Source organism: Perissodus microlepis, chromosome 2 (genome assembly GCF_051167445.1).
Source record: "Perissodus microlepis isolate ML-2025 ecotype Zambia chromosome 2, ASM5116744v1, whole genome shotgun sequence".
NCBI classification, from domain to species: Eukaryota; Metazoa; Chordata; class Actinopteri; order Cichliformes; family Cichlidae; genus Perissodus; species Perissodus microlepis.
Window position 1 is genome coordinate 7615808 of NC_140462.1, and position 26760 is coordinate 7642567.

At 42.0% G+C, this 26760-nt stretch overlaps 4 protein-coding genes across 12 annotated transcripts in view; 2 read left to right on the plus strand and 2 right to left on the minus strand.

Moving 5' to 3' along the window:
• Positions 1-84: 84 nt before the first annotated feature.
• prelid1a (PRELI domain containing 1a) lies at positions 85-5143 on the minus strand. Its single transcript, XM_084942879.1, has 6 exons — positions 4990-5143; positions 4336-4444; positions 2622-2847; positions 2414-2527; positions 2053-2131; positions 85-954 (listed from the first exon to the last, which is right to left on the minus strand). The coding sequence occupies exons 2-6, from the start codon at positions 4425-4427 to the stop codon at positions 833-835; spliced, it is 633 nt and encodes a 210-aa protein (XP_084799005.1). The 5' UTR covers positions 4428-4444; positions 4990-5143; the 3' UTR covers positions 85-832.
• Positions 5144-5827: 684 nt separating this feature from the next.
• Positions 5828-10791, minus strand: npy7r (neuropeptide Y receptor Y7). 2 transcript variants are annotated; one of them, XM_084942852.1, is made up of 2 exons: positions 10612-10791; positions 5828-7959 (listed from the first exon to the last, which is right to left on the minus strand). In XM_084942852.1, exon 2 carries the CDS (start codon positions 7923-7925, stop codon positions 6810-6812), a length of 1116 nt encoding a protein of 371 aa, XP_084798978.1. In that variant the 5' UTR covers positions 7926-7959; positions 10612-10791; the 3' UTR covers positions 5828-6809. The 2 variants fall into 2 exon arrangements, with proteins under 2 accessions (XP_084798978.1, XP_084798970.1); XM_084942844.1 differs by lacking the exon at positions 10612-10791 and adding an exon at positions 10309-10605.
• A 3411-nt stretch (positions 10792-14202) lies between these two features.
• Positions 14203-21531, plus strand: trim105 (tripartite motif containing 105). Of its 8 annotated transcripts, none has more exons than XM_084942965.1 (8): positions 14203-14321; positions 14609-14652; positions 14791-15110; positions 18843-18938; positions 19380-19613; positions 19754-19767; positions 19903-20018; positions 20255-21531. In XM_084942965.1, the coding sequence occupies exons 3-8, from the start codon at positions 14820-14822 to the stop codon at positions 20812-20814; spliced, it is 1311 nt and encodes a 436-aa protein (XP_084799091.1). In that variant the 5' UTR covers positions 14203-14321; positions 14609-14652; positions 14791-14819; the 3' UTR covers positions 20815-21531. The 8 variants fall into 8 exon arrangements, with proteins under 8 accessions (XP_084799091.1, XP_084799074.1, XP_084799029.1 ...); XM_084942948.1 differs by having other exon boundaries at positions 14204-14321; positions 14765-15110; XM_084942903.1 differs by having other exon boundaries at positions 14205-14321; positions 14409-14652; positions 14765-15110.
• Positions 21532-26180: 4649 nt separating this feature from the next.
• Positions 26181-26760, plus strand: part of flt4 (fms related receptor tyrosine kinase 4) — a 52230-nt gene continuing 51650 nt past the window's right edge. The window contains exon 1 of the mRNA XM_084942980.1: positions 26181-26596. Within this exon, the coding sequence (XP_084799106.1) occupies positions 26539-26596 (58 nt within the window). The 5' untranslated portion in view covers positions 26181-26538. The remainder of the gene's footprint in view (positions 26597-26760) is intronic.

A 26760-nucleotide genomic window follows, 5' to 3' on the forward strand; every position in this document is an offset into this window, starting at 1 on the left:
ATTAGTCATTTTAGAGGTAAAAATCCATTCACCCCTAACTCGAGCAGGGCTGGCGCACAGACATACACTTGACAGACAGCAAAGTGATTAGAAAGACAATGTCAATTTATTGACAAGCTGATAGAGTAAGGACACATTTTTGCATGGGTTGCATCACCAGAGCTTAGCTGAATGTACAGTTCAAGGTAGCTTTTGTGCCCTTTTTTTTTGTTTTTTAAATGCACAATCACAATTCAAGTTTTCAGAGGTTTCTTCTTGAGCAATGACACCAACCGTACCAAACTTTCTTCAGTCCAACTTGAGGCAAGGAGATGATCAGCTGTAGTAATGCGATTTAAGTGTTGTAGAGCAAACTAAACCAGCAACTGTATGCAAGATTAAATAAAACCAATCATAAACGAGAATGCCTTAATCACAAATTCGGAGTGACCTTATCTACTGGAGCTGTAAAGACAACGTGACTTGCTTTAGACGAGGCATACTCAAAGGAACGGAGTTTAAAAAAACAAAAACAAAAAACAAGACAATGGGCACGACTGGAGCAAAGGTCGAACAACAGCTTCACAATCATTTTATGGCAGCGCCAGCAATAACCAACCATTCCTGTCTAAGACCTGCGTCTCTGGTAAATACTGAGGTGATGTGGCGTAGATACGCTCGGCAATATATTTATAGTGCGGCATGTAGAGGGAGGCAGGAACAGGCTGTTTAACCCAGCTCAGGTCTTTTATGGTCCACCCACCATTTCAGTTGGATGCGCCCTCACAGAGGTGTCTAACCATGACTGGGATCGGTGAGTTCTGCTGCAGAATGACTTTATTTGTGTAGCTTGTCACACGTATTGCTTCTTCTGGGCATGTGAGGCGAGGTCTTTGGCTTTCTCTTTAGCAGCCAGCGCCGTCTCTCTCGCCCTCTCTGTAGCCGTCTCCGCTAAAGTTCTCGATGGAGTTTCACCTACACGGGGACAAAACGCAGCTCTTCATTGGATTCATCCAGGTTTTCGTGCCTAAGCAGCTAACACTTCCAATTATTACTATAATCAGTTTTCCAGATTCATGAAAAAAGCAACAGTCACCTTATTTTAGAAGAATATGCAGTTCCATGCACGAATTACTGATGTTATTATATTATGCTGCTCAGAAAAAAATGAATAAATAAAAAGGGAGACACTTGATCACCACAGTTTAACACAGAGTCTGTTAAACTTAAGGGATATCCATCTGTCTTATTAGGAAGCATCAACCACTGACTCCATTTAACCTGCTTTGAGATAAATAAAAGCGACAACAGTTTAAGTGGGAGGCAAAGAGAAGGCAACCATCAAAAAGAGAATACTTCTGCAAGGCGATGACCACAGACCATTGTTCTCACCTTTTCCCCAACTTTACATTTTCTTTGTGTCACTAGTCACTACTGATACAATAGCTGCAATCCATTCAGCATATACAGGTAGTTCAGTTCCTCCAGGATGACACATCCATACATGCCATTGCTAGAAGGGTTGCTGTGTCTCCCAGGGCCATCCACCCCAGTAGCAGCACCATTATGTGACTCTCTGTGTGAGGAGGAACATGCGGAGGGCTGCCAGAGCCCTAAAGAATGAGCTCCAGAGGGCTACACGTGTTAACCTCGATGCTTCCATCAGAAACAGACTCCATGAAAATGGCATAAAGTCCCAGTGTCTTTAAGTGGGACCTGTGCCTGCAGAACAATGCTATACAGCCTCCGATAGTGCCAATTCTCTTCAAAGGACGCAAACTGACACGGAGCCCATGTGACAAGCATAAAGGTGTCTGGAGATGCTGGGAAGCACTATGTCGCCTGCCGCTCACAATTCTAGTGTTCTCCAGGAAATGCCACTCCAGCAGCACAGTGTTGGTGTGTGAGCACAAATCCTGCTAAAGGACGTTGGGCTCCAATCCTCATGTGTGAGGCGATCAAGTGTTCCCTTAATTTTTTTGAGCAGTTTGAACCCATTTGGAAAACCCATATTAACATCAGCCACAAACTTAAATAGGAATGAAATGGGAATAAGAACTAAGAATAATTTACCTTGCATTTTGGCAAGCACATACTCGAAGCCTTTCATGGTTTTTATCACACCGGTCTTGAATCTTGCGAGCCCAAATTCCTGGAAGGTGAAAAACAAAGTTATAAAAGATAGAGGCATAACAACACACGACTCACATCCTCACACATGGGCTGTCAACAACAACTGTAATTCTCTGTCATAAGTCATTTACTACTTCAGGTCCTGACAGACAGCTTCAGCTGCTCAGCTGTTGCATCTTAACACTGTATTATGTTTCTAAATACAGAACAAATGCAAGGTGGGCGAGTGTTACTCTCGGTCACCCCCGACTACTTTCCCTCAGTTGTTATGTATCGCAGCACTCTGCTTTACTCCACTGACCTGAATAGCTCTAGAGAGCCCGTAGACATTGGAGGAGACCCAAGCTTCTCTCTTAATCTCGGTCCAGCTGCCATTCTCAGGGTTAATTCTGTAGTGACACCGCTCTTCTACAGACTGTCAGCGAGAAAAAACAAAAGCAAAATGAGCCAAAGGTACCACTTTGTGCACTGCTGATGAATGCTGCTTAAGGCACAAAACGCCAATGTACCATTAGGCGAGCGTGGCTGATGTTCCACGTGAGCGTGGTCATGGTCCTTTTCTGAGGGTCCACGATGGAGTCCTCGATGATGTACGCCGAGCTGGCCATGTGCTTTGGAAGGTAGCGCTCCATCCAGCGAGGGGCACGGCTAGTTTTGGTCAAAAGACGCCTGGAAATGAGGCAGTTGGTTGGGGTAACCTCTCGGAAAATGATATCTTCAGTCAAGACATGGTTACTGTGAAAGAAGAAGAAGAAGGACGGATGGATTAAGATGACGTGAAACCTCTATGCAAGGATTATTTAGCTTTATGATCCTGAAAAATCTCTATTTTTGCTTCAGTTGAATAAGAAGTTACCGTTTTTAATCCACACAACAGTTCAAAATCTAAAAATATTACATTTAAACATTCTATGAAACAGTGACAAACACAGAAATACTAAACTAGACACTGTATTTTTAGCTTGACAAGAACTATTAAGCTTTAATTAAATGGACAAACCGATGATTCAATTAAAAGCACAACTAACATTTGCTTTCACACTCATTGTGACTTGATTACGGTGATTTTTTCCCCCCATCTTTATTACCCGGATGGTAGTTCAGTTGGTAAAAATGGCAGAATGATGAAGAAACTGAGCTATTTAGAAACTGCTTGGACCCCTAAAGTATTATTATTTTTTATCTCCATTTAATTTTTTATGTGAACAGTGTTCAGCAGAAAATTGGCAAAATAAAGTCAAAACTTTGCGTGTCCTGAAAATGACTTTCCAGGATCTTCCACTTAAACCATTTCAGTAGGTGAATGCTAAGATGTAATCTAATCATGTTGTTCTTGTAATGTAAAACTAAAAAGAGATGTAAAAAGAATCTTGTTCACTGAAGTAACAACAACAAAAATGTTCTTAATAATAAAAATAAATAGACTTTAGATAAAAACAAAAATGAACCAAGTGGAAAAAATGCCGTGGGAATACACAAATGGTCCTATGAATCAGCAGAACAAGCACGAGGAAGTGTTGGTGAATACTCTTATCGAGTCTGGGAGATATACCTGACTGTAAGTCACATGACTTCTCTGAGCATTGTATTTGTAAAACATAATGTCTCAAAAGTTGTCTCAAAAGAAACTAAAGTGAAACAAAATTCATGCTAAAAAAAAACGTTTAAACTGGAGTGTTTACTGAACATTTGGATACATAAAATGTGTTTTTAATTTTATCATTTTTTTCTATATCTCTATATCGGTTTGGTTATCTTAAACAAAAACATATGAAGGGGAAGTTTAAAAAAAAAAAAAAAAAAAAAAAAAAAAAAAAAAAAAATCACACTGATGATGTCGCAGTCTCAAAACACTTGGCGTTTAAGCGTAAAGATTAGGAAAACTATGATAATGCAGACTGTATTCCATCCCTGTGTCTTTGTCTCCTTTTTTCCCTTTTCTCTCCCTTCCCCCAACTAGCATGGCAGAAGAGTCTGGACCTGTTAGTCTCTTCCTGTTAAAATGGAGTTCTTCCACCCCACAGTCATCTAGTGCTTACAGAAAGAGGCGATCAGCTGGGTTTGGGACGTTGACTCTAAAACTGTAGGCTCTTCACATTGCAAGGTGACTTTTTGTTGCCTTATTGGGTGCAGTTTACAGTCCATTAAAAAAATAGAACAGGTTATACGAAAGATGTTTGATACGAATGCGTATCCACACATAAACCCCTACCCTCACCTCACCTGTAAGGGTTGGGATATCGTTGCCAGAAAGCAACACAGACTTGGTCCCAGGTGTTTTTTAGCAGACCTGCACAGCAGAAATATTTCACCATTGTTCCCTTGGTTTACCCTGCAAACACACAGAACAAACAGCGTGATAGTTAGCCAGATGTGTTCAGATAATTTTCAGATGCCACATCAGGACGAAGCTGTAAATAGCGGTGTCAATGTGATAAAACAACTCAGCGATGACAACCCTTATATACACATGTTCCAAAATAAATCCAAGCCATTGGTGTTTTCAGCTAAACGCTACAACCACGGGTGTCAAGTTCAATAAACACATGAAGGTAAACACTATAGCTTTACCTTTAACACATTTTTACCTCACAACTCCAGCTGTGTCCAACTGTGTCTCGTCGCGTGACTGACAACAAACAATGTAAGCCTCATTAAGACCGCAGACTGTGACATATTTCAACAATGAGAGGCCTAACGTGAGATAAAACACTACTATCCTGTTTTATCACGTCCGCATTCTTTAGCTTCCCCTTTAGCATAGCCTAGCATGAGGCAAGCCACATAAATGAATGGCACAGCGTACCCCAGAAAATTCTACTACCGACATTCAATAAGCACATTTTTTAGGGTCAGCTCAGATGAAAAGGCGATTACCTGCACGGCGATACCATTTACAAAATGAGAATTTGCATTTTACGCTCCCATCGGGAAGAATTTCACCGCGGATAAAGTCCGAAAATCATGTCAAACGTAACTGGAGCAAAAAAGGAAGGTCAAACGAGACGCTATATCCGGTTAGGTGGGGCGTGTGCAACGCCTGCTTGGGACACTAGAGGGCAGCAGGTGACCGCGCAAGACACTACAGAAGAGTCGCAAAACTTTCTGTCTGAATTTAATAATGACGTGTGAGGGGGGATTTTAATGTAACCCTGTCAGCTCTCAACAACTGGAACTGGCATCTTTAGGACTCCCTGAACAAATATGCATCCCAGAATCCCAAATAATGTGTTCCTGTTTAAAAAAGAAGTGTCCACACGTCCACCGTAATGGTGTGTGATGCAATGGATACAAGCTGAGTGCTGTTCTGCTGGTTGTACTGATAGCACTCACAGCTCTCATAATAATTTAGAGGACTAAAAAGGGATATAGGTCAAACAAGGGAATAAAACAGCAATGTGGGTGTCAGGAGCCAGTAATGCGAGAGCAATAGGCATTTTCTCTGCTGTATAATGAATCACAATGTGTAGGCCACATACAAATGCTTCACTGGATTCACTTGACCCACTTTTTTTTTTCTTTTTCAAAATAAACAAAAAATATGTGAAAGGCTCATAAATGTGTGACTTGTACTAAAAAAAGATCTCCTATCCACCTCTTTTAATTTTCACATGGATATTTCATCAATCGGGCTTACCATACATGTGGGGAGTCCCTGCATGCTGCCAGTGTTCAGTAAATTTTCAAACTATGTCACAGAAGAATATGACAGCCATTTACTTGACTTACTTATATTTATCCAAGCCTGGATCTCTTTATTTGACAAGGACATGCACAAAACATAGTTTCTCCCCATAGTCAGATCAGGTCCAGGATTTGCATGTGTAATAGGGGCTCATTGTGTCTACCAAGAGGTGCTGCGGTTGATTAATGTTTCTGTGTTCATTAAACAGTCAACAAAGGGCACTTTATCAGCACTGCAATAAATGTAGAATCACACATTCTGACTTCTTCCAAAAGCGTTTCTTTTTTCTAAGAAATCTGCGAAGCAGCTGGCTGCATTTTGTGCTAAAGACATCAATAATACGCTGCTCTCGCTCTCGCTCCACAGAGTCCCATTCCTCTGGAAACAGGGTCCTGCTGCTTCATCCAATCAGGAACAGCTGGTTGCCAGGTGAGGACAATTAACTTCCTGTTTGGACAGTAATATATTGATCGCCTCCTCTGGATTCCTTGAACTAGGGTTGAATGTTACACTGCCAGAACACTTATAATTAATCCAGAATGTAGCAGTTGGATTAATTAGCTGAAAACCATCCAGATAATTTTTGAGCAGACATCAAGTAGAAAAAACAAAACAGGTGTGAAAAATGAAACTCTCACTGTCACAGTAATAACAGTCTTCCCTTAAGACTGTGTCATAAATTTGGACATGACAAACGAAAGAGAGCTCCTCATTTTACACGAGAACACATTATACACTGTACCTAGTTAAATAACACCTAAGTAAACACCTTAAACACATTTCTTAATAGGTTTGACGACTGTTGTTTTTACTAGTGCTGTTAGCAAAGGAAAAAGAACTTCACATGAAGCAATTTGCATGCAAAGCTTTGGGTCTTCTCCAGTGACACAGATACTCAAGATTAAACCATCAAAATCAAAAAAAGGCTACTTTTTGAAAGACAAACGCCAACGGAGCAGAGGGGCGCGCATACGTTCATATACTACAGATGCCTTGAAACGTGCAAATCAAGTCACACAGCAGTGGGAGGGTGTCCGCCGTTACGGCCGTTCAGAGTCGTCCTCCTCAAGGAGCGAGTCCTGAATGAGCCTTCCAGGTGGAAAGTATCCGGCTTGTCTTCGCACCGGAACACCATGAGGAAGCCATTCCTGTAGTTTTTATTCATCCATCCGTACAGGAGAGGGTTGGTAAAAGTTGAACACATAGCCACAATGTGGAACACGGTGTATATTAGTTTATACTCCTCGAGCCTGAGCACCAAGTCCAGGTCGATGGCCAGCTGAAAGGCATGGAAGGGCAGCCAGCAGATGGCAAACACCACCACCACAAGCGCCAGCATCTTTGTGGTCTTTTTGCGGCGGTTGATGCTGTCATTGCGGCTTGATGGGCTGATGTGATTTCTCAGTTTGACCCAGATGCAGATGTAGGCGTAACTGATGATGGCTAGAGGAATGATATACTGCAGGAGGAGCATTGAGAGGCTGAAGATGAGCCCATCCCTGCTGGTCACTTGGGGCCACTTCTCAGTGCAGACGGGAAAGCGCTGGTTGATCGACGGGATCTCTTCGTAGCGGAACTCTCTGAAGATGGCGAGGGGTGCTGCCAGGACAGCAGACACAGTCCAGGTGAATGCCATGATGAGGAAGCTCGAGTGCCACGTGAGCCGCATTCCGAGGTGGAACACGATGCAGCGATAGCGCTCCAGAGCTATGACAGTCATGGTGAGGATGGATACGTGCACACTCAGAGCCTGGGCAAAGGGCACCATGTGGCACAACACAGCCCCAAATGTCCACTCTTCTAGAAGAGTGTAAACCAGAGTGAAGGGCAAACAGAAGGTGTTCACGAGAAGGTCTGCCAGGGCCAGGTTAGCTATGAAGAAGTTGGTGACTGTTCGCATGTTTCTGTAGCGAACTATCATGTAGATGACGAGAGCATTGCCCAGCAGCCCCAGCAGGATGATAAGCGAGTAAGCTGTGATCAGGCTGATCTGGACTCCAAGGTGCTTGATGATGTCAGTGTGGTATCCAGGCTGGTGCAAGCCCATGCTGTCGTTAAGCAGAAACAAGGGATCGGTTTCTCCAGCCTCCTCTTCTCCCGTGCTGTTGGATATGTCCGGTGGGCTCATTTTGGAAGATGCTAGATCAAGGCTGACTTTACACCTGAGCAGAGAAAACAGAAAATAACTGTTTAAGAGAATATCCCATCAGAGGTCTCAGATTTCTCATCACGCCTGATCAACATTTCTTGAACTCTTACCTCCAGGATGTACATCAATTAAGCCCTCACAGACTTCTCATGCCAGATACATGCACATTGGCGTTTACACACCACTCTGTATTTAAATATTAGTTATTATTCATCTCTGGCTCTCTTCCAGAGCATGTTTTTTGTCCTGTCTTTCTCCCCTCACCACAAAGCGGTCACGGCTCCCTGAGTCTGGTTCTGCTGAGATATTGTCCTCTTATAAGGGAGTTTTTCCTTCCCACTGTCAAAAAGTGCTTTCTCAGAGGGGGTTGTCTGGTTGCTGGGGTTTTTCTGTATTATTGTAGACTCTTTACCTTACAATGCTAAGAATTTTTTAAATAAAATAAGTCAAATTGAATTGGATACTGGCAGTATAACTATGGGAATCTGAACATTAGAGCTCTTTGATCAAGTGTCGAGGTGTGTTACTCTTCTATGTCCATTTGTTTCGTGTCTTTTATACGCTGTAATACCTTCTGTCACTCACAGAAGTGAACTGCAGACATTCCTGTCAGTGTATTAGGACAGACAAGTGGCATTATTAGTGATGCATTGTACTTCAAACCATGTCTTTTATTTTCAGGATGTTTTCCATGCTCTGCTAAAAGCTAAAATCCAACTTTCTTAAAAAACATGGCTCCACAGTTATTTCTTTGTTCCCTTTACATCACCTGCAAATGCCACTCTGATATTAAAGAGATGTAGTGTTTAACCAAAAGATAATGAAACGCTGCAATTTAGTAGATATGAGACGCCTCTAATTCGTACGGCCTCATTATTAGAACACTTGTCCACGACTGTGTTGAGGAGGTAGATGTTCTGAAAAAGTAAGAAAATTAAACATGAATTTTAATGAATAGATCGACAGTTACAATCAACTGAAGAACAGCTTGCTTTGTAGCAGCTTCTTGAAAGCCCTATGCAAAAATAGAACCAGATATCACAAGCTATTTACTGTGGAATATCTTTGTCTGGGCTGTGCAAAAAAAACCATATTTTTTTTTCTAAGAGACATGAAAACCTGTACTATTAGAAAGAATAAAGAAAACATGATGGAGGAAGCAGTGAGATCAAGAGTGAGCCAGTTCAAAGCTGCATCATTAGAGTTGCAGGCAGGTTGCATGCATAGTCTGAATCTTATAAAGGGAACATTGTGTTTTTGTGCTTAACATTAAACAACCTTTCATAAGTAAAAATATTCTGTAGTTCATCATCTAGTCATTTATGGCAGTTTACCTGTGTACAGCCAAGAGCCGCTGCTGAGTGCAGACAGTGCATGTTGTAATGACCTGTAGAACTACAGCTGCAGCTTGGCTCTTGAATGATAAAAGCCAAGTCTCATCCTTATTAGGCAAATGCATGTAAATTGCATTATGTTGTGTTAACCACAGTAAGATGCTTTGAGGAAATCCATTTCCTAGGGATTCTCAATCATAAAACCTGGACCTGCCCTTATGGGCCTGATTAAGCTTTGCAATTTTTTATTGATTTTTATTTTATTTTATTTTTTGTGGCCAACACTTAATGCTTAAAGTTTTCTGAGACAAACCAGGTCACCCTTTAGTGAGAGGTCATCTCTTTGGTGACAGACACTCCTTGATTTCTCGGGGGATCCAGCCTATTTCCTCAGAACCACTAGAAAGACTATCTTTCACTGACATCATCGCTTTTTCCACGATTTTACTAAAACAGTAAAACAGTGAAGCCAATGGCATTTGGAAGCATTGTGTTCTCGCCCATAATGTTACGGTTAAACTAAAGGTATTGCATTGCAGATGTGTCGTGTCTCCAAGCTCCTGCACAATTCCCTGATATTTGAAACCATTCATACGTGTCGGTTCCTTGAAATATCAGCGGTGAAGAGAAAACAGAGACTCAAGAACATCGGACAAAAGAATCTATAGTTGACTGATTTGTAAGATGCCTCGAAATCCATATGTAGGGATCACCGAAGATGTGATCATGGTGCTACAACAGGTGTTGCAGTGCCAGTAACCCGAGGAACATGAAAACCCTGCCTCGACCCCTCTGGTACACACCGCTGCACCAGGCAGGTTAAGCCATGCACTTTATAAACCATTATTTACCCTTTTTTGTTCAATGATAGGAACCTTGTGCCACTACACCTGCTCGATCAAACATCCTCAGCACAACCGGATTCAATTCAAGCTAACTCTACATATTACTACCAAATAATAACGAGGCGATTTATTTCTAATTGAGTGTGCATCGGTGCGTAATTTGTGCCAATTTGTTCAACTTACTCAGCAGTGCGCATTCAAACATCTCCAACTGAGCTCTGAGAGATTAGTTAACCGACTTGACAGGTGCAAAACGTCTCTCTCCAACGCAAAGAGTCTCAGGTACGCAGTCTGGACTCTTTTCATCCAGCACGTTTTCTTTTATCCAAATTACGCACATTTCATAGTTCCATCAGCTACAGGTTACGCTGTCACAAAAGAGCAGAGAAATCATGTCTTGCACCTCAAAGGGGGAGTCCATGTATGTCCCACAACTATAGCTTCGCAATATCCATTTTAAGTCTATCCACACATTAATCGACTCACCTGTCCCCCTATATCTCCTTTGTGCAAACGTGTCTTCACCGGAGAGTGTCATGAAACAAGTGGGAAAAAATCTCGAAGCTCCTCCCAGCGTGCAGCGCCTGGTGCGCATCTTGTGGCTCGACTGTTTTGTGTGTTCCTGTCAGGTTTACAGGGTTCAGTGTAAGCCTCCACATCTGTGCCAGCCTGCCAGAGACAGAGGCTGGAGATCTGCGCAGGGTTTGCGTTTTGCAAATCACACTTTTTTTTTTTGTAATGTTCAGCATGTATTTTATTTACTTTCACCAGGCAAAGAAATCAAATAAAACACCATAAAGCACCCTTTAAAGTGCCAAAGCACACTCAGGCTACGTCACTGGGTTTTCCAAATTCATCTCCATTTGTTATTTCATTTATTTCCTGCCAAGCATTCAGTTTTTCCCCTCCTCGAAGCTTTGCCCTTGTTCATGTGTACAATATTTGATGAACTTTGGAACAAAACATGGCTTTAAAGCAGATAATTTAAATGGCTGTATATTTGATTCTCGGGATCACTGTCTCAACTGATCTAATTTCTTTAATGAAGAACATTTGAAGTGCTGCTTAATGCAATTTTCATGTTGCTTTGGAGAGAGCCATTGTTAAGCTGTCATATTGAGTTGATTAGCCCAGAAAACAATACAAGACAACAACGAGCCTCTCGTGGGCTTTTTTCCCCTGTGAGCTCCCACGATACCTAAAATAGATTAAAGTTCATGGTGATGGCACAGAAAGTCACTAAACTGTAGTCCCTTTGACCCTGTGGGGTGTCGTGGGAGATGTCAGTCAATATTTTAGTATTCAGAGTGTGTCATTTACCTGGATTATTGTCTATTGGGAGGGGCGGGGGGGGGGGGGGGGGGGGATGATGACTTTATTGTGCCTGGAGCAATTCCCTCTGTAACAAGACGACAGTAAATAATCATCTGGGACAAAAATTACTTTTTGTTTTGATTTGGGCAGTTTTTGAGAAACTTCAAAAGCAAAGTGAAACGCAAAAAGCAACAAAGATCATAAGGTCCCTTGAAATAAATGGGATTAAAAGACTTTAAAAATGTCCTGAATTTTTTTTTTACTGTACTTTCAACCTACATGATTGTTTGAAAGGAATTCACCTGATCAGAATCTTAATAGGATCCTTGAACCTCTTTGGTTTTAGTTTGTGGCAGAATAATTTAATACACCGATTATCTCAGCACCGGAGATTATACTTGATTGGCTCTTTCTCTTTCTCTCTTCCACTTCTTTTGCTTCCAATTAAAAGAGCCATCCACCAGCCTCCCCATGCCTGGGTCACTCAGCCGGTGTTGAGAGTTTTCTCAGGCTGCTGTGTCATTGATTCACCTGGAAGGGCTCAAATTAATCTTCATAAAAGTGGTTAGTGAGCTATTTGGGACTGAGAATGGTTGAGATTCACTTCTTGTCTCTAGCTCACAAACTGTGGGTGTCCTCGCAACTTGTTTGTCTGTCTGTCTGTCTGTCTTTCTGTGTAATTAACCCAAGCTAAGAAATCCCTTTTGTGCTTTTTCCCCCCCCCTTTTCCTTTTGTTATGTCCTACCGGGGATACACACTTGACAGATGGTAACCGTACAATGCAGATTAGACCCTTTAGTTCTTTGATTTTAGATATTGAATTTAAAGGTTAGTTTCCCTTTGAAGCTTGCAGATTGGATTCCTCAGAGAAACATTTGTGTGGGATGTTCCAGTCGTTCCTGCTGGTGAACTTTTCTTTTATAAAGGACTTGGTCACCATGTCCAAGAAGGCAGAAGTGGTCCTGTATCTCCCCTATTAAACTGAAATTTAATAGCCACATTCCTTGCAAGCACGCCTGGAGCTACCATTAATGACACTGAGGTCATATTCTTGTTAATGTTTCAGAGAGTTTGGAGGTTTTTAGCAACTTGAGACAGACTGTAGATTTTTTGCAATAGTGGATATCAAGAAAATTTCATTATAATTCCACAAACCATCCACTCATTTTACACACTGAGTTCAGTTCACATATCGCAGCAAGTAATGTGAAATCTGTTGTATAACGTCTTTTGTGGCTCCAGAGGAACCTTTCAGAAATCTGAACAAATAACTCTAAATCTAAGGAGCTTGGAAAGAAAAGCGACCGGACTTCTATAACTTTCTTGAAGACGTTTCACCTCTCATCCGAGAAGCTTTTTCAGTTCTAACACCAACTGATGGAGAGTCCCAGGTGTTTAAGCCCTAGTGGGAGTTGTCTCTTAAGAGGACCCTCTTAAGGCACAACTCCCACTAGGGTGAAATGTGGGCAAAACTGTTATGGGGGCCTGACCTTAACATGAGACTAGAGTCCAATCCCATTTTATTAGATGTTTGCTTTACTACTATTCATGGAGATTTAATAGTCATTTATAAGGGATTTGTTCCATCAGAATTATAGACCTAGAAATAACACACTTTAATTTTTTAAAGTAAAAGTAAAAAGATGCAACTGTAACCGTCTTTTAGGAATCAATATTAGACCCAGTATTCTTAGTCTTAGTCCTTCCCTGCTTTTGCAACAGACATTGGAGGAAGTGAAAAAGGTAGATTGAAAATAAATATTGGTCGACTGGCAAAGGTGCTGGAGACATTCCTCTGAGATTTGGTCAATATTGACATGATAGCATCCCAATTGCTGCAGATTTGTCTGGTACACATCCATGACGTGAATCTCTCTTTCCACCCCAACCCAAAGGTGAGCTGTCGGACTGAGATCTGCTGAATGTGGAAGCCATTTGAATACAGAGAACCCATTCAAGAAACCACTTTGAGCTAATTTGAGAGTTTCACTGGAAATGGCTTTCAGAAGATGGGTACACTGTGATCATAAAATGATGGATATGGTTATCAACAACACTCAAGCAGGCTGTGGTGTTTAAATCATGATCTGGTACTTAAAGGGCCCTATGTGTGTCGAGAAAATATCACCAACAGTACCCTGAACATTTGATACAAGCAAGGATGGAGCCATGCTTTTATGTTGTTTTCCATATTCTGACCATACTTGCCTAATGTACCAGCAAAATCAAGACTCATCAGAATCTTTCTGATCTTTTATTGCCCATTTCTGGGGCGTCTGTGTGAATTCTAGCCTGAATTTCCTGTTAAGTGGTCATTTGAGTTAATATTACTTTCCTATCAGCTTTATGCAGTGTGGTTATTCTTCTCCGACCTTTAGTATCAACAAAGCCTAGAAAACTGCAGCTCACTGCATATTTTCTGTTTTTCAGACCATTTTCTGTAAACCCTAGACATGGTTTTGTAGGAAATTCCCAGTCGATCAGCAGATCTGTCTGGCACGAATACCCATTTCTCAATGAAATCCCCTTTCTTCCCCATTCTGATGCTTACTTTGAACTTCAGCAGGTCGCCTTGACCTTGTCTGTATGCCTATAAATGCACTGAATTGCTGCCACGTGATTGGCTGATTAGATATTTGTATTAATGAGCAGTTGAACGTGTGTACCTAATAAAATGACCAGTTAGTGTATATCGAAAATTGCTGACAAAAGTCGTTGCCATCTGCTGTTCACCATCAAACACACTGACCAATCAGTGTGTTTGCGTGCGCATGCGCAGAATATAAGACTATTTGTTCCCAAACAGTAGCAGCAGGGAGTAGAGAGCAGAGGGGCGAACTTTGACGTATTCGGTTTTGAATTTCTCCGAACAACAGACCACGTAAGTTCATCAAAGTATTCATTATGTGACGATTATAGTCACTTTATTGAAGTTCCGAAATGTCTTTTGTTTCTTATTGTTTTGTAGAGGCTGCTACACGTAGCTAAACGCTAACAGGCTCCAGGCAGTTAAGAGCAAACACGCCACCTGAGTAAACACTGCCTTCACAATACAAATCACAAGCTAGCTCGCAAGCCGCGTGATATAGCACCTGATTTCTACTGCTGATCACCATCAAGTAGGTGCTTAGTGCTAGTATTAAGCTGTTTGCACTGCTTTGTTATCAGTGATGGACTTCAGACTGTAGCTGTACACTCTGCTGTGTTTGAAGGTGAACTATTTGTTTTTCCTTTCATTTATTGGCAGTTGACAGAAAAATCGAAGCTATCTCCTTGTAAAGTATTTGCAGAAGTGGATTGGTAATCTTTTCTGTTTGCCTTCAGACTTTTTGCTTTCACTTCCTGTGAAGGGATCTCAAAGAGGACAGCACCCTTCATCATGGCTGCTGCTGCTGCTGCTGCTGTTCAGTCCACCAGAGGCAGTCTGAGAGAGGACCTGACATGTGCCATATGCTGTGATCTGTTCCGAGAGCCTGTCATGTTGGCCTGTATGCACCATTTCTGCAAATCTTGCATATCCAGGTACTGGAGAGGAACGCAGGGGCCTGTCACCTGCCCACAATGCCGCAAGGAGTTCAGCTCCAAGCAGTTTCAAACTAACTACCTTGTGGCAGCCATGGTGGAGAAGGTCCGTGCCACTACCTCGGATGCTTACACCAAGAACCTAGAGGTTTGTATTTCAGTCTCACTTCATGTTTAACTGTCGTGCTGGCGGTTTTCCAGACAGTTTCTTTGGGTCAGCAAGAAATAAAGTCTTCTGCGATGTTATACAAATAACCTTGTGCTCTTAAGTAGACCGATCAATAGCAATTGACCAGCAAGTAACATCTGGGTTCAATATAGTTATAATTCATGCTTCAGTCCACGTTTGTTTTATTGTTGTTCGGCCCTCAGCCTACCTTGTTTGAATTGCTCAGACCAAAGTTCACTCTTCACTCTCCTTTATAATACTTTGTATAACAGATTGTGCAACTTACGCACAGCAGAGGCATTAATATACACTGACAGAATAATAAAAACACTTGTAAGGTTTTTTGTTTGTTTGTTTTGCTGGTTTTAGCACAGACAAAAAATCCTTCTCCACTTTTCCTAAGAGAACAGACAAATTGATCTGTCGAGCAAATATAAGGCTCGAGGCCTCGTTTGCGTAGGTCCATTGCGTGCGCATAGATGCGTGCAAATGGAGCGCAGGCCTCCTTGAGCTGTTACACCAGCTAACAGCATAATAACCCATAATATTGGTAAGATAACTGCATTAAAATAAAAAAATGGATCATGACCAACAACACAAACATGGTTGAGAACTCCAGCTCAGTGATTCCAATTAGGTAATGGGGCCCACACCCTTTATAATTCTGACTTTACATACCTTAACATGTGTTTCAGGCTATAAACATTTAAGCCAGCTTTTTTTCCTTAATAATGATCCCATTTCATATTAGTTTGAACTTCAGCTTAATCTAAGCTTTATCACTGTTATTAGCCAATGTCAGCTATTTGCTGATTGATGACTATCAGCATTTATAACAGCTGATGTATCTGATTTTTAAATCACAAAATATCAGTATTGGTCTTAAAAACCTATATTGGGTTGGTTCTAATTAAGATGGCGCAGTCATATGTTTGCAGTAAAAATACCTGTTTTTGTCAGTTCAGTCTGAAGCAGAGCAGTCAAAAAATTTATAATGTAGCTTATATTTAACAAAAAAGGACATTTTGGCTTCAGTGTATGTTGCTACTGTCTTCATCCTCGGCAGTACATTCTTTAGCTTTCCTGGAAGTCTAGTAGTCGGTACCAGTACCAGCATAATTACCTGATTCTTAAAACTCAATTCAATTCAAATTAAAAAAGAAAAACAGACGTTACCCTAATCCTTTGAGTCCATGTCATTTCAGAATGACACGCATGTTACCAATATATTTGGTTACCAGAAGTGTTAGCATGGTTGCTAAGTATCCTGCTAACGTCACAAGCTCAAGCATTTAACTTTAGACACAGTTGATTTCACAAAGCAATGCTGTTGTGAAATATGAATGTAAGCAAAAAAGTATTTAGTCAGCCACCGATTGTGCAAGTTCCCCCACCTAAAATGATGACAGAGGTCAGTAATTTGCACCAGAGGTACACTTCAACTGTGAGAGACAGAATGTGGAAAAAAAAAAAATCCATGAATCCACATGGTAGGATTTGTAAAGAATTTATTCGTAAATCAGGGTGGAAAATAAGTATTTGGTCAATAACAAAAATACAACTCAATACTTTGTAACATAACCTTTGTTGGCAATAACAGAGGTCAAACGTTTACTATAGGTCTTTACCAGGTTTGCACACACAGTAGCTGGTATTTTGGCCCATTCCTCCATGCAGATCTTCTCGAGAGCAGTGATGTTTTGGGGCTGTCGCCGAGCAACACGGACTTTCAACTCCCGCCACAGATTTTCTATGGGGGTGAGGTCTGGAGACTGGCTAGGCCACTCCAGGACTTTCAAATGCTTCTTACGGAGCCACTCCTTTGTTGCCCGGGCGGTGTGTTTTGGATCATTGTCATGTTGGAAGACCCAGCCTCGTTTCATCTTCAAAGTTCTCACTGATGGAAGGAGGTTTTGGCTCAAAATCTCACGATACATGGCCCCATTCATTCTGTCCTTAACACGGATCAGTCGTCCTGTCCCCTTGGCAGAAAAACAGCCCCATAGCATGATGTTTCCACCCCCATGCTTCACAGTAGGTATGGTGTTCTTGGGATGCAACTCAGTATTCTTCTTCCTCCAAACACGACGAGTTGAGTTTATACCAAAAAGTTCTACTTTGGTTTCATCTGACCACATGACATTCTCCCAATCCTCTGCTGTATCATCCATGTGCTCTCTGGCAAACTTCAGACGGGCCTGGACATGCACTGGCTTCAGCAGCGGAACACGTCTGGCACTGCGGGATTTGATTCCCTGCCGTTGTAGTGTGTTACTGATGGTGGCCTTTGTTACTGTGGTCCCAGCTCTCTGCAGGTCATTCACCAGGTCCCCCCGTGTGGTTCTGAGATCTTTGCTCACCGTTCTCATGATCATTTTGACCCCACGGGATGAGATCTTGCGTGGAGCCCCAGATCGAGGGAGATTATCAGTGGTCTTGTATGTCTTCCATTTTCTGATGATTGCTCCCACAGTTGATTTTTTCACACCAAGCTGCTTGCCTATTGTAGATTCACTCTTCCCAGTCTGGTGCAGGTCTACAATACTTTTCCTGGTGTCCTTCGAAAGCTCTTTGGTCTTGGCCATGGCGGAGTTTGGAGTCTGACTGTTTGAGGCTGTGGACAGGTGTCTTTTATACAGATGATGAGTTCAAACAGGTGCCATTCATACAGGTAACGAGTGGGGGACAGAAAAGCTTCTTACAGAAGACGTTACAGGTCTGTGAGAGCCAGAGATTTTCCTTGTTTGAGGTGACCAAATACTTATTTTCCACCCTGATTTACGAATAAATTCTTTACAAATCCTACCATGTGGATTCATGGATTTTTTTTTTTTCACATTCTGTCTCTCACAGTTGGAGTGTACCTCTGGTGCAAATTACTGACCTCTGTCATCATTTTAAGTGGGGGAACTTGCACAATCGGTGGCTGACTAAATACTTTTTTGCCCCACTGTATGTAGATGTCTATCTTTTAGCCTCTTCTCTGAAGCATTTCCACACTTGGTGTGAAAGTCAAGATCGTTTGCATATCATCTTTCAAAAACGTAGTTCCAACCCTTGGTCATCTACCTCAAGTGCTTCCGTACTCGACTCTTACTACTTTTCTTCGCAAGTCGGGCTGGCACTATTACTGCAACTACACTAGCCCCATCTTTGGTGTTGTAGTTTGTAGTTCACCCCCATGTTGTTACATACTCTGCAAAAAATGAGTAGTATTGCAGATTTTGCTATTGGGGTTTTTTGTATAAGGTTTTTTTTTTTTTTTTTTTTTTTTCTGATGACATCACTAGTCCAAACTTTAGACAGGTGTATTTTCGCAGCTTTTATGTTACATATGCAAGTGGATTAAGAACATAAAAAAACACAATCAAAATGCTTTTCAATAATATGGGCCCTTTTAAAATGTTGTGTTTTTCCTAGGCTGTGTTTTGTGCTGTAGTTGTACTAGATTCCATTAGATTGTAATGTATTATGATGTTTCCTCCTCACTACATGCAGAATATAAGAAAAACCTCTGAATGTGATGCAGATCAGCTCAACAACAGCACAAAAGCAAAGTTCTCTGATGGGCCCGTGTCTTGAATAGCGTTTACTTCTTGTCGTTAATTATTCCCCCTTTTACCGTTATCGAGTTCCTTCATTCTCTGTATAGTCTCTTTGCTTTAGTGTTCCTATCCCCCACGCTGATTAGATTTGCATACCACTTTGCAGAAACAACTGAAGGAGACTTTGGAGAACCACCGCCTGAGGAAGCAGGACTTCATCAACAGCATTCACAGAGACAAAGAAAAGATGAATATTATAAAGGTACGCTCATGTGGGAATCCAAAGGAATGGCAGCACTTAAGAAATAAGAACAAGCACAGCCCTCTCTAATGGCTGTTTATAGCATGTTAATGTGCATATTTAGTGGCGCAGAACATGAAAAACTGTGCAAAAGCAGGAGCGACGGAAACAAAATGACAAAGTGAGGCAGACAGATGTAGGATAAGAGCTTCAATTTTAGCCGCACACGCTGGGCTGAGATGATGAAAAGGAAATTGTTTCCTTCTTTATGCAATACTTGTCAGACACATGGAGTTTTTATGCTAACTGTGACTTCATTCCCATCTGTTTGTATCTCTGGAGATGTGTGTTGTTCTGCAAGATTTTTAGAGCTTTAAGCAAGCAAGCCACGTGTTCAGTAAACGCGTGGCACGACACGGAGAGTCCCGCTCTTATAACGTTAATCATCCCTCTTCCTCGCAGAGTGTCGCGGCAGATCTCCAGGCGCGTGTCAAAAGTGAGTTCCAAGCTCTCCATCAGATCCTGAACGATGAGGAAGCCTGTACGTTGGAGCAGCTGAGGAGGGAGCAGGAGGAGGAGCTGGTGAAAGTCCAGCACCACCTGGAGGTCACGGAGCAGGCAGCGAAGGAGCTGGAGGACAATATAAAAGCGCTGCAGGAGGCCAGCACTGCCACCCAGGACATCGTACTGACTGAGGTGGGAATTGAAAATGATGTGACCCTATTTATATTATTGTCTGATATTATAAAATCATCTAATTGGGAATTAATGTTTTTTCACGAACCCGTTTCAAACAAGCTGTTAACGTGACTTTTTTTTTCTTTTCTTCTCATTAGCTCCCAGCGCTGAGGTAAGTGCTCATTTCCATGTTGTGACCGATTAATTGCTCGTGACAGTTTTTGCACACATTGTGCTCATGTGACATTTACAGTAATTTACGCTGAGAGCAAATGATCCGAACTCTGTGTTCTTTTTGTTTGCACAGACCATGTGCGCAGGTGGATATCGCCCAGGAGTTTGATATAAATGCTTTCAGTAACAAATACCTGGCTCCCTTACAATACATCACATGGAGGAGGCTGTTCAAATCTTTGAAACCAGGTAATTTCCCCCCGATGCTTCATTAGACACAAAATGACTGGAGCTGAAAACTGGTTCTGAGTCAATAATGGGAGTAATTAAGGGAAAATGAGTGGAGTGTTATGATAAGCTATTGAGGTGGAAACAGGAGTGGCACCATTATCATGCTGTGAAAGGGTTGTTTTGGAGTTTTTTGCGTTAAAAATCTGAATTTATTAGAGTCATTTTATCTCCCAATGAATTGTTTCACCCCATAGGTCCCTCCCTGTTGACGTTTGACGTCGACACAGCACACCCGAGCATTCAAGTCTCGAGAGACAAAACCGTGGCGGTCGAATCTAACGTCATGACCCACCACGTGAACCACAACAAGCGCTTCCTCCAGTGCGTCAACATTCTGGCTGCCCAGGGCTTCCAGTCGGGTCGACACTACTGGGAGGTAGAAGTGGGCACCAGCCCTAAGTGGGACCTGGGAGTGGCCTTGGAGAATGTCAACAGGCACGCTCGGATCAAGCTGAGCCCGGAAAGCGGCTACTGGACCTTGCGGCTGCGCAACGGGAACGAGTACTCGGTGGGAAAGCAGCCGTGGGAGAGGCTGCGGGTCAGATCTTCCCCGCAGAGGCTCGGGGTTTTCTTGGACTGCGACGAGAGGAGGGTCTCCTTCTACAACGCCGACGACATGAGTCTGCTCTACTCGTTCGCCAACGGGCCGAGGGGCAAGGCGTTCCCCTTCTTTAGCCCGTGCATTACAGACAGCCGCCACAAACCTCAGCCCATGAAGCTCCTCCACTACCCTCCTGCTGCTCTGTCCGGCTGATATTGCTGCAATCAATCAATGCTTTCTCACACAACACGGTTATCAGCCATTATTTGAATGAGCGTGACGTAAACATTCTTTTCACAAATTCTGACTTGATTTTGCCAGATGCTGTTTTCTATCTTAAAAGCTTTAAAAATGTTCAGAAAATTGTCTTACTCATCAAAGTAAAAAAAAAAAAAAAAATCCACTTTGTAGTAATCATCGTGCCAAGGCTTATGCACCAATTAGCTTAAATGCAGTTTTAAAACGCTGTGCTCTAGCTTAGATGCATCAAATTACATTAATGGCATACTCAGTCTTCAACAGATAATGTTTAATAGATGTAGATAAATGACTTTTTCTATGATAATCGGAATAATTGCCAGGTTAGACTATCTTTAGACTGACTTGTAAAATCACCAAGTTCAGTCAGGGTGAGGTTATTATGCACTTTATTACAAGATTTTGTATGTGGTTGTGTAGGAAATGGAAAGAACTCAATCTGTTTATTCGTTTCTATTCATTATGTATGTGTCTAATTTTGAAGCCATGTATCATGAGTTTAATTTTCTTAGCTTAGGAAGATGCTAAAAAGCAGTCTTATGCCTCCTGTCCACTCTCTTCCCTTGCGTTTCATGTCCTTGTGTACATACACCAAGTGCACGTTCAGTCATTTCCTTTCGTCGTGTATAAAGTGCTTACGCAAATAAACCGAATCACTTTTTCTTCCTCAAACATTGCCTTTGCATGTCTTTTCTACAACGCCACACGCTGTGGAAGTGCAAACCCAACACAACTTCAAACAATCAAGGATGCTATTAAGAATCATCAAAGCAAAGTTCGCAACTGCACACTGCAACTGATGTGAATCCAAAGCTATCCTAACAGGAGACGAGGTGGAGGGTTGCTGACTCGCCTGCACCGGAATTTTTTATTTTAAATTTTTTTTTCTTGAAACGCGTGAGCCATCGCTGACACTTCCACAGTGAAAACAGGCGGGCTTTTGGTTATCTTTGCAAACACACGACAGCACCGACGTCCTGTTTCCTCCCGCCAGGTGAAAGGTCAGATAAACAGAGTGACAGTGGGGTTGCCTGTGGGTCTTCTGTACAGGCCTCAGGGGGGCTGCTGAAGCAGGATGCTGCTGCCTGCGCCTCCTGAATGGGAAAGTGGCACAATAAACTGGACCGGTGGGGGAACTGTGCTTTTCTGCACAGCAGCTACACGGAATATGCATTCATCATGCTTTTATCACACACTTTCTTTTATGTATGTGTTCAGGTTTAGCAAAATTGCCGTAAATGATGAAGTAAACCTTTTACATTCTTGTTTTCCTCTTCTTTACAGGTCATTCTGTTTGACTCTGTGGAACACATTTGTGCCTTTTGGGTGTGATATACATCTATATACTACAAGATGTTTCTTATTGTAATTAAAACATGTTAGGCAATGTAATGGTAATAGAGCTAAACAGTGGCCAGTCTGTTTAATGGGACACTCAGCTCTACAGAGCCTTTGGGTATCCTATGTAGCTCAAAGCGACACTATTTAATATTTTATTATTAAAACTCGAGAAATGCAATTGTGCAAAAAGTCATTACTTCTAGCTTTCCTCGCCATTTCCTCTTAAATCTGCTTCAGTTTTAGTTTTGTGAAAAAGGAAGTACACCCTCTGGAAATTATTGACCTTTTTAACATATTCATTTGCAAATGAATAACAGTGGTGGAAAAAGTCAAAACATATTAATATTAATAAGTCCTTTTCATAACAACTTGAACTATCTAACCTCTGCTATTCTCTTAGCTGTTCAAATCTGTTCATATCGACATGCCCACATCTAAAGAGCTCTCCAAGGTCTTGAGGGAAAAAATTAGATTGTGAATGTCCTCGAGCAGCGAGGGATTCAAAAATAATTTGAAATAAATCATTCCACTGTAAGAAAAAATCTTCCACAAGTGGCGTAGCTTTCAAATAGCTGCCAGTTTCTGTGTCACTGTCCAAAAGGACAGGAGAAAAAAAAAGGGAACACCGACATTGATGGGAAGTAAAGCAGAATCTGAAAGTACTGTAACTCTTTCTAGTTGTTTGGTGTCAAAGGGCATTTACAAGAAAGACTACAGAAATTTGACCTCGGATTTACTGTCTAAAAGGAAGATTAAACCAAAGCGACAATTTGATAAAGGGAGACAAAGGGAAAGAAAGATGTGCCCTGGACACTCAAATCAAAGATAAGAAGTGCTCAGTCACAGTAACAACAGGGATGTTTGGCGCAGACCAAAGAAGAACTTTATCCCCATCATGGTGGAAACGTTTAGGCCTACTTCTTATATTTACTTAAATAGAAGCACTAAAAACACATGATGAAATCAATCTGTTACAAATAAAAGTCTGAATTTAAAATCTCACTTAAGTATTGTTAGTTAATGAGAGCAGACCCCTAAATATAAATAATCTCCCTTAAGCAGGATTATACTGCTGTATTAAAAACTATTTTCTTATAGTTTTCAATGATTAATCTGCTGGTTGTATGTGATATATGGTTGTGATACATGTAGTCAAGTAAAGAGTGGAGAAGTAGAAAGTGGTATAAATACTAAACACTAAAGAAACTCAAATTTATATTAGAGCACATCTATCCAGCTGTTTTCCCTTATTTATGTTGGATTTAGGTTGGGTGTCACAGGGCAAGAAGCAAAGTATACTCTGGAGAAGGCTACAGAGGTGACACAGAGACTCAGACCACCACACCTACGGCCAATTTTGGACTGTGGGAGGAAGACACATAATAGTCACAGGTGGGAGAACATGCAAACTCCACACAGCCATTGCACCACAGTGCCATCTTAAATAAATATACCCAACATTAGCTACATACCTTCCATGTCTCCTCATAAAGAACGGGAATGATTATGGAGTGGCTAAGTCAAGAGAAAGTGTAGATAGGCCGTGGCAGATTGCTGCCCCTCCCTGAGCCTGGTTCTGCTGGACCGTTCTTCCTGTTGAAAGGCAGTTTTTCCTTCTCACTGTCGCCAAGTTCTTTGTCATAAGGGCTTGTCTGATCGTTGCTTAATATAAAGCTCCTCAGCGCCAAATCACAAGTATTGATAAGATGAAACTAAATTGAACTGAATGATTTGGGGAGGTCTATGCATGAGCCTGTGTGATTTGGATACAAGTTGTCTACAAGAAGTTTCAGCAAAAAAGGATAAAAGCTGCAAATAAACAAATCTGAGATTGAGATTCAAACTTAAGTTTGGATCTGCCTTGAGCTGTGAGAGTTGTCTTGTCCCACTGCTATCCTGATTACATAGTAAATAATTTACATGCAAACCGTGCTGCTCCTACAGTCAGGAGGGCACCGTAACTTGGCATGATCTACAAATGCTAAGAATGGTGGCTACCACAATCAAAACAAACCCAAAGGAACTCTGCTGAACTGTAACAGCTTCTTCAAAGTAGCTTGGCAAAAGTGCAGTGTAGCGTGGAGGCCCATGGGCATGAACTTCGGCGAAAGAGCGAGGGGGTTGCACGCTTGCTCCACATCCTTCCTATGATAGTAGCTGTAGAGCTGTAATCTGTTTCCTGACCTGAGGATGGGCCGGATGGAGTGCTGGCACTTCAAGGACGAGTCCTTGAGCCCTCGGTTGTCTCTCAGGGGTCGGACGAATTATAAACTGAAACCTTTTCATCTGACACAGCAGAGGCGATTGTGCCATCCTGCGTAAAGCCTATTGTTTGCTATCGCTGTTGCCTGAATGGCTTATGTGTGCAGATTTCTTATTGAATTGGCTGTTCAAGTGTTTTTCGTTTGTTTATGACATTATCTGTTTTATATTCGTAATGAGATTTAGTAACTCCCTGGACAGCGCTTTGTTAGGCTATCATCACAATTTAGTGTGTTTATTTTTCTGTGAAGCCGAAGGCTCTGCCGGCCTGAAACCGAGGGAACATTTTAATTACAACCATTCAATCACAACATTGTGTTTTAAGGTCAGAGAGGTGGATTGCCGTAAGGGATCCGGAGTGGAAACGCATGCCCACAATAACAAACAATGATCCTTTGACTCCCTGTTATTCAGCTCTCTCCCTGAGGTCAGGCTCTTCATAGCTGAGGAATCACACCATGTTCATGTCAAGGAAAAATATTATTTCTCATATGTCTCATCAACAGCTGCTGCTTAATGTGTGGACTGTTCTAAAGGCACAGCAAGGGAGGAGTCCGGAGACACATTAATGCTGTAATGGATTTCCAAGTGGTGAAGCAGCACATCATCATATATATCTGACTGGACTTGCGCTGATTATTCTGCACTTTCCATACGATGTTTGTCTGACCACCGCAAAGGTGACCCTGACAGTTCACAGATAAAGCACACACCTGCACCTGAAGGCCCATCTCTGTGCGTGCGCACGATTACACAAGCGCACGCCCCCTTCTGCCCTCTCTGACTTATGGTACACAGGTTTTCAATTTTCCAAATCCCTCCCTGTACGATAAAACGGGACTGATAGCGGCTCGCTACGGGCATGTTGTGCTCCTAGTACATGACTTTTATTCACACTCTGAGGACTCCCCGAGGAGGATGGATGAGTGGGTGGTGGGGGTTAACAGGATTTGGTCAAGCCTGGAAGAAACTCTGTGCAGTTTAGTCTTGGAGGCATCATTACTTACATCTGACCCGTTGGATGAGTTATTACGGACACTTAATAGAGAGGCACTCCCTCAGCTTATGTTTGTTTAACATGAGGAAGAATTTGTGTCCAGAAGCATGCCAGAAGAGATCTTTCCTTTACATCAAATTAACAACCAGCATTTGACCTAAACACATAAAACTGCATTGACAGTTTGGTGTCAGAAGGATTTAAAAACATTTTTTTAAATTTGAGCCTATTTTTGATACATAGAAAATACCATTCCTTCTTACATTCTTATATTTGTCTGCAGGCTGCCTCTGTTGCTTTATCTCGCAGTGGCATTTGTTTCCTTCCTGTGGTGACTGCAGTGCTCCCGTGGTGGCTTTGTAAGAATTTCTGATGGTATTAGGATTACCTGCTGAGCTATTTAGGTGTCAGGACGACTTTAAATGCTTTGGGAAAAATCCATGACAGAAAATCAATGCCAAACGGTTCTGCAGCAACGCAACAAATAGGAAAACCCACAGCTCCAATATTGCAGTGCTCTTATTGCACTTTTTTATTATCCTCCACAGTTATTATCCGCAGTTCTAAAAGTCTTTAATACAGCGGGATGAAACGCAAGACTTTGCAGGAAGGAACTTTGTCATGGATGTTTGGCTGACCCCCACACCCCACCTCCCTAGCCCGTACACACCACCTCACACGCTCACACCCCTTTCCAGCTTGTTTTATGAACTGGGTGGGTGGATGTGGATGCGCTCCCGTCACGAGCAAAGGAAAGGGAAATCGTTGAAAATCCCATTCAGTGCCTTATGCATCCTTTTAAACTAAACGAGGGGGAAAAGTGTGTGTGTGGTGTGTGTGTGCTTTTCCTTTTCCTCAGCACTTCGGCTATGTCCTCTCTGCGCAAAGCAGCCCACAGACAGACAGCGTTCACCTGAGTTTCCCCCCCTTAACCCCACCCAAGGACCTTCATTGAAACCAGCTTCTCCACTAAGAGCCTGTTAAAACCAACCTGTCCTTTTTCTTTTATTCTTCTAAAAAAAATTAAAGAGAGAGAAACTCAGCTCAAGCTTGTGCACTTCTGGACCGGAGATCTGGAGATGAAGACAGACTTTACGCTGTTCTGTCGGACTTGGATTGGACTAGCATACGCCTCAGGTGAGGAGACATCTCATAACGACTTGAGTCACGGTGGAAGTTTATTTAAACGAAAAACAAAGTGAGGTGTTGCACTCTAGGTTTACACCGGCTTTCCTCTGCTGTGAGGTGGCTTGAGCTTTTAATTTAAGTTGCTTTAAGTTTTACTCGAGGTTTGAACGAAG